The sequence below is a fragment of the Formica exsecta genome, unplaced genomic scaffold, assembly GCF_003651465.1.
Source record: "Formica exsecta isolate Colony F162 unplaced genomic scaffold, ASM365146v1 scaffold1327, whole genome shotgun sequence".
NCBI classification, from domain to species: domain Eukaryota; kingdom Metazoa; phylum Arthropoda; class Insecta; order Hymenoptera; family Formicidae; genus Formica; species Formica exsecta.
The window spans coordinates 426,167-439,769 of record NW_021848660.1 but is presented as its reverse complement, the minus strand read 5'-3'; the positions used below and the strand labels follow the sequence as shown (position 1 = coordinate 439,769).

The 13,603-nt window shown below is 32.0% G+C and overlaps 1 protein-coding gene across 2 annotated transcripts in view; it reads left to right on the top strand.

Moving 5' to 3' along the window:
* Window positions 1-13,378, top strand: part of LOC115245843 (protein stum) — a 28,835-nt gene extending 15,457 nt beyond the window's left edge. For both annotated transcript variants that reach the window (XM_029824334.1, XM_029824335.1), the window contains 5 exons: window positions 10,541-10,792; window positions 11,329-11,545; window positions 11,846-11,972; window positions 12,125-12,319; window positions 12,616-13,378. In XM_029824334.1, the coding sequence (XP_029680194.1) occupies window positions 10,541-10,792; window positions 11,329-11,545; window positions 11,846-11,972; window positions 12,125-12,319; window positions 12,616-12,743 (919 nt within the window). In that variant the 3' untranslated portion in view covers window positions 12,744-13,378. The remainder of the gene's footprint in view (window positions 1-10,540; window positions 10,793-11,328; window positions 11,546-11,845; window positions 11,973-12,124; window positions 12,320-12,615) is intronic.
* Window positions 13,379-13,603: the final 225 nt, after the last annotated feature.

Genomic DNA, 13,603 nt, shown 5'->3' with positions numbered 1-13,603 from the left:
TAAAATCCCCAAACCCCCCCCCCCCCCCCAATCCTTTCTTACTGCCATAATGGTTGCTGCTCTGAGTTTCGATGTTTTAACTGCAAAAATATTGCTTTACGACAGTTTGCTTTTGAGATAATCGAGTAAATATTTGTGCAATTTTTCTGGAAATTTGCGTAACATGAGCCGTTATTTGATAAACTTTGTGCACAGAGATTATTTGAAACGAAGATTACTTCGCGAACATAGTATGATTATAATATTGTTAATATATTTATTTAGATATTTGAAAGTCTTTAAATGGTTTATTAAAATATTTCGCAAAAAATACAAAGTTCAGAGAGAAATCAAATATTTTAAATCTTTACAGATTGATTTTTTTGCAAAATGTTAGCTCTTCTTGAATCAATAATTTTTATTATTCAAATTTATTTATCGTATGTGAAATTAATTCTATGCTCGAAATAAAATTTATGAAACTAATTTAACTACCATATAAATAATGGACTCATTTAAGTTTTCCTTCCTTTAATTTTCAAAATTACATTTTAATGAATAATTAATAAAGCTGCACTAGATCCGCCTAGGGTACGTTGCACCTCATTCATTATTTATTAAATCCGCACATTACATCTGCGTGCGTCGATCAATTAGGACATTAGCGGTGATCAGTTCTTCAATGTCTTGATGTTGAATCACGTCTCGCATTTCGAACGATTATTATTCCCGTAATTACGTGGAGATAAAATTCTTTCTACGCGAGAGACTCTTGCATCGTAATTTTGATGCAGTAACTTAATGCCATCTATGAAAATCGGGCACGAACTTATGCAATCATCCAATATTATTACTGACCGTTACGTTCCAGTGACTCACAAGACCGCAATAGCGTGACAGTGTTATAAGTTCTCTCGCTAACTAACATATTATGAACATACTTTATTCTCGTAAAACAGATTCCGGAAATCTTTCGAAAAACCACACGCATATCGACTTTTAAAATTTTATTGATTTACAATATTTTTGAAATGTGATATCTTTAGAAACAAAAAAGAAATCATAAAACCTATCATACCAATAAAATGGTAACACATTCTATAAGAATTTCGAGTGTACGGGCTAACCATAACGATTAAACTTTTCATTATATTTCTTTTAATCTCTTTATATAATTTATTAAAAATTTAAAATGCCTATTATTAAGAATATAATATGTTCATTACGATCCTTGCGTGCACATTTTGAAGGAATGCGTCACTTCGACGCGGAAGAAACATCTTAATTCGATAAAGAGGATAGTTCTACAAAAATTGTAAATTACTCGCGATCTATTGTACTTAATCACGCAGCGCAAGCAGAGAAGCATAAGAATCGATACACCTATATATGTAGCCTCTTAAAACATTTTAAATCATCCTTTTAACTATACATATACGAGATATACACACTTCAATATAAGTTATTTTATTTTGTTATTTCTCAATATGTTATTTCATTATTTTATACATTATACGTTTAGTATACATGTAAATATACACATGTATTCTGCGTTATTAACAATCTTTAAAATTTGAGTGATATTTAAATATGAATTTGACAGAAATTTAAAATAATTAAAATAATACATTTTTTAAATATAAATTTATCTTTTAATCATGTTATAATAAAAGAAATATATTTGATATAATAATTATATTTGATATAAAAATAATTTTCTCTCTCTCTCTCTCTCTCTCTCTTTACAAGCTATTATTAAAACATACTATTATTAATACAAAAAAACATTATTATTAAATTATTATTAATACAAAAAAAATTAAATACATTTTCAGTTTTAAGAAATCAGTATCTTTTTGAAAGAAAAATAATTTTGTCTAACAAATTTATTTGATAAAAAAATCGAGAATGTAGGTACGAAAGCATCCTCGTATCTAGCGATTGATCTCGCACGCAAACCAACTCGTCCACGATCTCTCGTTGACTTTTATGGAACGCTAAAACTTCTTTTTGCCGCAAAGATATGTCGCGCTGTGGAAAATGCAATGTGTATGGGCGATCACAGCAAAAAAAAAAAAAAAACAAAAAATACGTCGTTCTACTTCTTCTATGAACGATTTCCTTGCCGTATTTCTTCTTGGTGACGTAAGAAAATAGAAGGATTTCTCGTATATCTGTGTCCGATATTATCTGAACTTCCCTTCTCATCGTCATAAAGCTAGTTGAAATACTCATTTTTTATTTTCAAGATCTTTTCTGTTATATTTGTGTGTGTATGTGTTTTATAGTTTTTATATTACTTTAAAAGTTACACCTGATTATATTAATTTTCTTATAAATAATTGACGTAACTATGAAAAAAATTAATAGCTTTTCGTGGATGACATGTTGTATAACAAATGCCTATGTTATTTTTGCAAGTAACAATTGATTAGATCATTCCTTCTACAATCAACAATTGATTATAAAACTATGTATTTTCAATTTATGTATGTAAGAAAAATTACTTTCATGAAAGTTAAATTACCTAAAGAAAAATATGGAATTAATTTGAGGCAATAAAAAATGAAGGTAGATTCGAGTTATCGGAGAGTGATTCGTGTAATTCAATTGCGGGGTAAACCGCTGACCACAAATTTGCACACTAATAGCGTAATAGCTAGCTGTAAGATACTAAATCTCGCTAGTAATTCACAGTAATACCTGATTAAATTATTAGTAATATTTATAGCAATTTTTATTGCTTTCTGTGGTACATTGATGCATAAGTTTTTAGAAAAAGTTTTCTTAAAATTCAGAATTCTGGCAAAATTAACGTTATTTAACTAGAAATTTTAATCCAATTAAAAAAAAGATTTCTATCAAATAATATTTTTCAATTGCTATTGACATTTCAACTTTGCATAAGTTCGATATCAGAATGCTTCAGATTTTATGTTTCATAGATATCTTTAGGATGTTTTCTACTCCTGTATATAATTTTTATTTCTATATATACATTTTTTAAGCATAATAGTAATAGTGTTATTTAAAAAACATTAATATATATCAGAGAGATATCTCTTTATATGTAGAATATATTACTGTATTAATATGTTTATTATATTCTTTTTTATTTGATATAAAAATCTATAGAGAGCTCATATTTATTAAGAAAAAAAAAGAACATCTCGAGTATTCTGACGCCAGCTATTGTATATCGATATCGATCAAACCTATCCACACTTTCACAAATTGGATAACACGCGGCTAATGAGCTTTAGCGGGCTTGCGCGCGGATTTTTGCTTCGCGAGCAACAATCGGCAAATTAGACGAAGTGCCCTCGCGGGGTAGGTTTGGGATGTCGAGCAGCTATAAAGAGAAACGAGAACACACAGGCCGAGCGAATGAAATACGGGTGGTGGCGCGAATCGACCTTGGCCGCACGCGACGAGCCGCGCCGCGACGCCTCGCCGGTCATTTCATATTGCCACGTTACGTCAATTTTCGGTCGCGCCGTCTCTCCCGCCTTCCTCTCTCGGCACATGCCATTTATATGATACGACGATCCCTTATTGTGTCGATTTATTGGCCGAGGCTATTCGTTAGGAGATGACCGGCAAGCTTCCGATCGAGGCACTGATTGATCGCTAATTGTTATCTTTTTGATTGCTTTACAAAGCTTAATGTGTATATATCCAAAGAATAACTTCTATTTCTCATAAAAAAAATCTCTCACAGATGATGTTAAATTATGAAACAAGAGACTCGTTAATGGATTCGAAAAAACACGGCGAAAGAGAGCACATGTTATCGTATCACGCGATAATCCGATTTATTATTAGTTGCTTGATCTGCATCCGTTGAGTCATACGCGGTGTTATAATCAGGTATACACAAGTATTTTTTTATACACAAATATTGGTATTTATAAAGATAGTTTGTGACACATAAAATGTGACGTATATACATACAAAAAAATATAATATTAAATTGATTTATCGTTATATTATATAAATTTTATTAAATTTTGAATTTTTAAGCTGGGATATATTATTTTATTTGCTCACTCTTTTGCTTTTTCTTTTAGATATTTACAAAAATTTACTTAGTATTAGTTATAGCATAATGAGAAACGAATATTTGCTATTTTAATTGTATGAATTTCTTCATTTTTATTAAAAAAATAAAGATAATTTCAAAATATTTGTTTTAATTATTAATCTGTATTTATCACTGACAATATATTTTTAATAATTATAGAAATTTTTTTATAATTATAAAACATTAACGATGGTAATATTCTAACACACACATTAAAGCTTTCTAACAAATAATTTAAAGAAACGTAAAAAGACATTTTTTAATAATTTTATATAATTATCCATATTAACTATTTTAATGTCATTATAGCAATATATATATAAATACTAATATAAGCATATAAATGCTTACTTTCATTCTATTATATGCCGCGCTTAAATAAGCTATTATATATAATTTTACTATGATTACATATGTTTATTCTTCACTTTATTAAAGTGCTTTTGTGTTTTTTATGTAAGTCAGCAACCCATTTCCCACAATTCAACGTAATTGAACCGCTAATCTTTGATAGCGTGTGGAAAACGTTACGGTATGCAACGCGAAAATATTAAATGCAAAAGTACGTTATTAAAGATTGAGCGAAACGAATTTTAATGTAATTTGCATAGCATTATACACTCACCTTCTTTGAATTCAACTCCTTTGAATTTTTCATTCCTTTATAGCCATTCCTTCAATCGCTCTATCAAGTTAGGCTAATTGCATTCTGTATCCTCGTGACTAACAACAGAACATACATATGTCAGAATGAATATGCAATGTTAATAAAAAATGAGAACAGTTTCTTATTTCTGTATAATATGAAGAAAATTATAAGGAAACTCAACATACCTCTATATTTGCACGTTGAGTGGCTTTATTTGCGTTTAAAATTTGATAATCGCATAAGACGATTAATATACGTGTTAAAGATAAATCTTCGCGCATTCTTATGTGACAGGATTGGATATTTAAATTTCAATTTGACTCCTTTCAATTCATTCCTTTCTGTTGTGTTATATCGTTCTTAAATATAAATACGTCGATTCACACATCAATTAATTAATCAATAGAAATATTATTTTTAATTCGTAGATAGCGTCATATGGGGCTATAAATAAACGATGCTTGCACGTATTTTTATTTGCATGCTATAGCAATTAGAAGCACGAAATTGTAATAGGTATTTGTTTGCATTAAAGAATTGCAAGAATTTAATCGAAAAGAAAATAAATAAATAAATATGCTTTCACATGTTATAGAATTGAGCGTATTAATTTCCACTACTTTATTTTTATCCATTTTTCTTAAACTTGTAAATCTATATTTTCTGATATGATTGTTAAATAAAGGGTTCATATTAATAACGTGCTAAGAAAAAAAATCAACTTTTATGATAAAATAAAAAAACATCTCTGAAGCTTATCGAATGTATCCGTAAGATAAAATCTACAAATATTAATTGTAAAAAATTCTTCGGCAAGATTGGCATACTAATTGTCAAATCATTACCAAAACACTAACCTTAGGATGTCGTAATCGCAGTCACTCGTCTTTTTTTGCGCCTTTTCGTGAATTTTTATTTATTTGCATAGAGAAATTTCAAGATAACTGTTCTCTCGCTACATTTATGCGGCACGATACAAGCGGCATTAAGGCAACGTGACGAACTATAGTTTTATTACCACAACAGTTATTAAAATTTGTGCGAATGATAATGCCGCTCGCGCGACACGAAACAATTCCGTTGCCGTAAATCTCAAGTATGGCATGCATTTCGTTGCGTCCGAGTTTACCTTTCGGAAAGAACCGTTTCGCATGCAATCCGGCTACACCATTAAACCACTTCTGTAATATTTTTCATATTTTATCGATTTCTGGATATATATATTTTATCAATATTTTATTAATAATTTGAGAGAATTTTGTTTGTATTTGATCTAAATATGTAATTCCACAGCTAAAAACTGTATATATTTTTTTTCTGGTCTAAAAAAAATATTTTGAAGAGAACATTAGAGAAAGACAGAGAGAGCTCTCTCTGTGTGTGTACAAGTTATATAATTAAATATTTTAACACTAGGTGTGTGTGTGACTAGATTTACACACGCGCTAGATTTAAATCTAAAAGTTAGATAAATATTCTTAAGTACAGTAATGACTATATTTGCACGTTGAGTGGCTTTATTTGCGTTTAAAATTTGATAATCGCATAAGACGATTAATATACGTGTTAAAGATAAATCTTCGCGCATTCTTATGTGACAGGATTGGATATTTAAATTTCAATTTGACTCCTTTCAATTCATTCCTTTCTGTTGTGTTATATCGTTCTTAAATATAAATACGTCGATTCACACATCAATTAATTAATCAATAGAAATATTATTTTTAATTCGTAGATAGCGTCATATGGGGCTATAAATAAACGATGCTTGCACGTATTTTTATTTGCATGCTATAGCAATTAGAAGCACGAAATTGTAATAGGTATTTGTTTGCATTAAAGAATTGCAAGAATTTAATCGAAAAGAAAATAAATAAATAAATATGCTTTCACATGTTATAGAATTGAGCGTATTAATTTCCACTACTTTATTTTTATCCATTTTTCTTAAACTTGTAAATCTATATTTTCTGATATGATTGTTAAATAAAGGGTTCATATTAATAACGTGCTAAGAAAAAAAATCAACTTTTATGATAAAATAAAAAAACATCTCTGAAGCTTATCGAATGTATCCGTAAGATAAAATCTACAAATATTAATTGTAAAAAATTCTTCGGCAAGATTGGCATACTAATTGTCAAATCATTACCAAAACACTAACCTTAGGATGTCGTAATCGCAGTCACTCGTCTTTTTTTGCGCCTTTTCGTGAATTTTTATTTATTTGCATAGAGAAATTTCAAGATAACTGTTCTCTCGCTACATTTATGCGGCACGATACAAGCGGCATTAAGGCAACGTGACGAACTATAGTTTTATTACCACAACAGTTATTAAAATTTGTGCGAATGATAATGCCGCTCGCGCGACACGAAACAATTCCGTTGCCGTAAATCTCAAGTATGGCATGCATTTCGTTGCGTCCGAGTTTACCTTTCGGAAAGAACCGTTTCGCATGCAATCCGGCTACACCATTAAACCACTTCTGTAATATTTTTCATATTTTATCGATTTCTGGATATATATATTTTATCAATATTTTATTAATAATTTGAGAGAATTTTGTTTGTATTTGATCTAAATATGTAATTCCACAGCTAAAAACTGTATATATTTTTTTTCTGGTCTAAAAAAAATATTTTGAAGAGAACATTAGAGAAAGACAGAGAGAGCTCTCTCTGTGTGTGTACAAGTTATATAATTAAATATTTTAACACTAGGTGTGTGTGACCAGATTTACACACGCGCTAGATTTAAATCTAAAAGTTAGATAAATATTCTTAAGTACAGTAATGAAAAAAGCAAGAAGGCAACAGCAGCGGAAATTAATATGCGTTATTTTTGAGATAACGTACGCATTGTTGCGGTAATGCGCGCGAGATTGTGCGATCTGAGAAATTAATTAAATTAATTACGCCTCTTGCGGGCAATGCGAGTTGCATCTAACAACTTTCTGCGCAAGCAGAAGTCAACCAGAAGTCGTTTTAATTCTCAGGACAATCCGTGCACGGATTTTCCCTGCTCTCATTAACGACGCGATTATGGGGGAAAGTGTTCGGTAAAATTATCCAATTGTAAGTCGAAGTAGATCGCGGTATTTGCGCTTTAATGACGCCGCATTTTGCGCGAACTTTCAGCCGCGTACTTTTGCTTTCCCTCTCTCCCTTTAATCAACCGCGTAAATGGTAGATACGAACTTTTAGACACGTATAACTTTTAATGGTTTTGTCTAGCGTGTCGTGAATCGTGATGCAGCCGTGTAATCGCCCGGCCAATGTGTCTTTAGTATGCCACTAGGGTTAATCCTTCTCAATGCGAATTGATTTTAACATTTCTCTTTAGAGAAATGCGATAAATTTATTTTGGAATAAATTTTTGAATGATTGGGATAAACGAAAATGCGGGTAATAAAAATGCCATTTTTCAGATTCGATTCTTTCTTGAAGAATGTAAATTAAAAATGGATTCAGAATAAAGAATCTGTATCATTCTTTTTGAATGAATAATGAAACATCACGTAATTATGTCAATATAGAAAACTTCTTCCATGCAGTAAAATTTTTTTCTTGTGAAAATATATAACAAATGCATCACGTTGAGCTTGGCGAACGACGCAATTTATTAGCATACGCAGAACGCCATTGTCGCATAATTTTTTCACCGCATAATAACGAGTTGGCGATAGGATTAGTTATTAGCCAGTTTACCAGTTTATGGTTGCGGTTTGTAAAGCTAACAATTAGTTGCGAGGAGTAATAGATTCTTCGCAAAAGGATTAGCTTTTTTTCTCAGATTTATTAAAAATTATATCGAACATTTTATTACACATTTAATTTACGATAAGATAAAAAAATGATAAAAATTAATTAAATAATGAAATAAGTTACTTAAAGCCTAAGTAAGAATTAAAAACTATATAATTATTATTATATGTATATGTGTATGTATAAACGATATATGTTATCAAACTTTGAAAAAAACTTCTGATTATATTAACACGATGTATTAAAAATAATCGCAAGATTAAGCTTTCGTTGAATGCATTTTCCTCTTTATATCTTCAAGGTCAGGTTTTGTTATATTGGTGAACATGTATTTAGAACATTTTTCACATATTCTTCATTATGATTAGAATACAGATATCACTATCATTCAAAAAACTTGGAATAATTTTAATCTTAAAATAAACTCGTAAAAAATTCGATAGTGATCGGCCTTCTTATGATCAGCGAAAGTGCTCGCTCTCGTTTAAGGGTTAAGGTGACGACGAATTACAAGCGCAACTTTAAAGCCCCGTAGTATAGTCGACACGCCGGTCGACACGCGCGTCGTGACACACGCGCCGGGGGGAAGGGGGGTGGTGGAAAATCGGCCGCGGCCGCGGCGGGAACGCCTTGAAAACCGGCCGGTTAAGGTAAAGAACTTCGTGTCGCGCGTATCGATTTCGTGGTCAGCCAGCTAACTAGCTCCGAGGGCCGGAGGGCGCGAAGGGGGCTGAAAATCTTCGCGTGACCGGTCGTGCGGGACCAGTCGACTTTACCTCTACCCTCGCCTGCCACCCTTCGCAGCCACGTCTTGCCGCGACTGCGGCAACCGCAATCACTGACCGAAGTCACCTGAGGCCGGCCGCTAGTGATGGCCAGTCGTTGACTTACGGACGTAAGTCATCGCGATCCTCGTTTTCGCCCTCGTTAGTTCTCGCGAATCGTTATCACTGCGATTTTCGATCTCGGATTACTTTCTTCGTTGTTATTCGACCGCCGATGGTTTTTCTTCTTCCCTCACGAATTTATCAGACGCGTGTCTATCGCAATTTGGAATTTCGCGATCGCGCCCTCGACGTCTACCGATCATCATCTCTCAAGTTTCTGGAAGTTGGTTCTCTATCCTGCGAAGGAGTTGTGTTTAGGTAAGGGCCTTTCTGGACTACGATTGCATGCGCGGACAGAGGGATGAGACCTGCGCGGCTCTAAAGTTTTCGTGATGTGATTAAGCCTGCTATGTGAGGGGTATTGCGTTTTTCGTCGGCCGCAGCTTGATCTACGGATGATTGAGTCACGAAATATATATTTTACAACAGTAAATATGCCTGCGCTTTTAAATGCGCATTTAGTGGTTTGCAGTTATTGTCTATCCATTTAACTTTGAGAAATATTTTTGGGAAAAGTAGATATAAACTGAATCAAGCTCATCACTATAATAACGTAAACTGCGATTTAATACTCTGATAAAATTTACATTATTTTTTCGGTGTATGTTTTTAATTCAATTTAAATATTATGCCCCATGAATAATCTAAACCTTTTCATCTACAGCTAAATGTAATCAATACTTTCTGATATTATATACATAGACTGTACATTTTACACATGACTCATACGTGTATACAGATGTATACAAATGCTAATAGCTATGCAGCTAATGCAAAATCGATAATAATCTTTCGAGATTAAATAGTTGAACATTTATGCTGTATAAAGTGAATTAAAAGTAAAATATATTATTGATTCTTTATTTTGATCTCTCTTATTTTTATGAAATTTTATTCAACACAGAGAGAGAGTTATGAATATAATAATTATGTATATTCCTAAATAATAATATAGAAAATGACTATTTGTTGGATATTTTCAGAAAGGTATTAAAATATATAAATCTATTGTTATATAAATACTAATATATACATATAAGAAATGTTATTTAAAAAATTAGATATATGCACTTTTCATATATATATATATATCTTATATTATATAAAATATAAAATATTATAATATTTAGTACTGGCAACATATCTTGATGTTAATGTCATGTTTTTATCGCAGTGTCTTGGCCTCCTGCAACGAGAAGGAACAAAATAGCGAAAGGTTATTGGCACGTTGGGGAAGATCATTGAGTCGATACTCCAAGTGCTGCTCCGGCATGAGGTGCTTGGCATGCCGCAGAGACCCTAAGGGTCTTCTATGGACCAGGAATCAAAAGAGAGCGATGGTGATCAACGACACTCCGCCACCGCTTACACCACCACCTGCGACAAACGCGTTGTCCTGCTGGTCGAAATTGAAGTCGCGATGCAAGTGAGGAACCGTTCAACGATTAGAATTTCATAATCAAATTGCATGCGCTTATTTTATTAGATTATTATATGTATATTATTGCATTAATAACATGGAAAATTTGAGGGCACGAAATGACGCAATACGAATAGGAAAACTGCGAAAAAAATATTTCCAGCGAATACTTTTCGATCATTCCGTAATTTATTACTATTTACTTAACCATGAGCTTATTTTCAGAATTTTTCAGATTTAGCTTCTTGTTATCTTGCTTTGCTATCTATGCTGCACTACTTTGCTATTATATTGATTTTAAGTTTTCAGACTCGTGATTTATCGTCCGATAATTTGATTTCCACACAATTCCAGGATTCTCTACCTCATTCTCGCTAAATATTCCTGATTTAGTTAATAATCATCGAGAAACATTTTAATCTTCTAGAAACTTTTCGACGACTTTGAGATTGGGTGTTATTTTAATTATTAAGAATTTTTTTATTGACGGATCTTACGATGAAAATGAAAATTGCATCGAGCGATATACTTTTCTCTAACAGATGCACTGGATTACGAGAGATGAAATGTTGTACAAGAAAATCCAGGGTCGCTCCTGCCGAGCCTACCATTTGCTGCCCGCCGGAGAGAAGATGCGGTGCGATTTGTCGTCGCGTGTTCGGCTGTTGCAGTTGCAAGCGCGCAAACACGCAAGAACGCACAAAAAACACACGTGCCAAGCACAGTCTTACGAGTGTAGCGCCGCCACCCTTGTCAGAGGTATCGAAGCCTTGCCGAATAAAATATATTACTATTTTGTTATTATTCGTGTGTAACATAATTGCAATTATTTCTTTTTATTAATCTTAATATTTCTAAAAAAAACTGCATATCAAATTTAAATAAAAAAAATTAATATATAACTTTAACTGGGGAAAAAGGGATGAACTGTTATTTTCGAATTAGTGTTTTGAATTGGAATACAATGAAGCAGTTTAATCTAATTATAATATCCTAGACACGCATTTAGATCATGCTTTATATTTATAACACGAGAACTTGATGTGCAATATATCGTAGGAACCAAAGTCCAAGTTACCAGATGTCCTAGTGGAGTACAATTCTGTTATGCGTGGCGCTATTCCATGCCTTCCGATTCCTCTCGCCTGGTTTTGCCTAATGTGGAATGTTTTATTACCAGGCACTGGTATGAATTTAAGCTCTAATACTACGTTCTCATAGATACAAAATATTTTTTTGAGAAATTAATTTCCAATTTTGTAAATTTTCAAGTAATTTTTTTCTTCAATATTAAATTCTTTTTTTTTTATACAATCGATTCTTTTTTTTTTCGTTTAGGAACTATTTGGAGCGGCCTGTTTAATCTATGTACCGGACAGCCGCGATTTTCCCCCGTTGCCGGACTAAAGTCACGACTGGGTGCATTTATTGTCAATCTTGTCGTGGGTGTTGGTCAATTGTTTACCGTTTTGTTTTGTCTCGTCGGATGGGGTTGGAGCATTTGGTGGGGTGTCACCATGGTCCGCCTAGCTAGTAAGCGTCTTAGTAAAATTATTGCCTAATTGCCAAATGATATATACAAAATATTCAAGATTAATTACGAATTGTCTGTAATAAGCACTCAATATTGTTTAAGTTTAATTATACACAATAATAATCTTTCTAGAACTGCTTTTTGATGTATTTTTAATATAAAAAGATTAATGATTATTATACAACAATTTGAAATTGATCGCAAATTATTTCAGAAAGAAATTATTGATTGATTTTTGTGCTTTTTACGATTCCAATACAATTCTCAAATTCTCTAAACTGATATGACATTGCAGGAAAATATAAACGGTTCAAGGCATCGGAAGCTGCCAACAACGATCCTGAAGCCAGAGGAGGTGAATCGGGCCCCCTACCCCCTGGCGTACCGAGTCAAGCTTTACGAGAGATGGAAAGGGCACGATGATGCATTTTTAATAAAAAAAAGAGCATGATCATTCTCCGATTGTCTAAAGAAGTTTTATATATTGTTTGGAAAGTTTTCGCGCTCCGTTTGATATGAATTGTCATAAATTTAAAAATATCGTCCGTATGAAAAAATAATATTGCTGGCGCAGCTTGTAATAACGGTTATATAGACGTTCGAAGAGGATATTAAGAGAGATATTTCAGTTGATGAAAGGTTTTTCTCTGCGATTGAGTCACGACGAAAGGTGAAAATTAAAAAATTTGGAACAACATATTAAGCTATATGATATAAGTTTGACAAATAGGCAATCGAAAAAGGCCACAAATTATTAAGATGATCGGATATTTTTGCCTTTTTCCTTGCATCATTCAATTCTCGCTATTTTCAACGAGAAAAAAATTTTTTTGAATTAAAATTATTATTACAAAACATACAGTCTATAAATTTAAGAATACTTCGCGTATAAAGATTTTTTCTCTCGTACAATTTAACATGTTATTAAGTTAAAATTTTTAATTTCAACGAGAAATTCCTCAAAAGAAAACATCACCGAGATTCTTGTGCAGAATATTTATAAAGTTTTTTTTGAAGTTGAGATTATTATATTATATGTATATATATAATATATATATACATAAAATACTAAATTAAATAGCTACGGCATCTTCCATTTTATAAAAAGTAAAGTTCTTGACTTTGATAAATATTGTATTTTATTCAATAAATAATTGGCTATTTTTTTCTAGATAATATTATTAATTTGGGTAAATATTTTTTTAGGAAAGTAAAAGAGAGAAGAGATTAGAGCTCTTTTGCCAAGTTAACAGAGTTTAAAAGTCTTGAATTATTCAAGAATT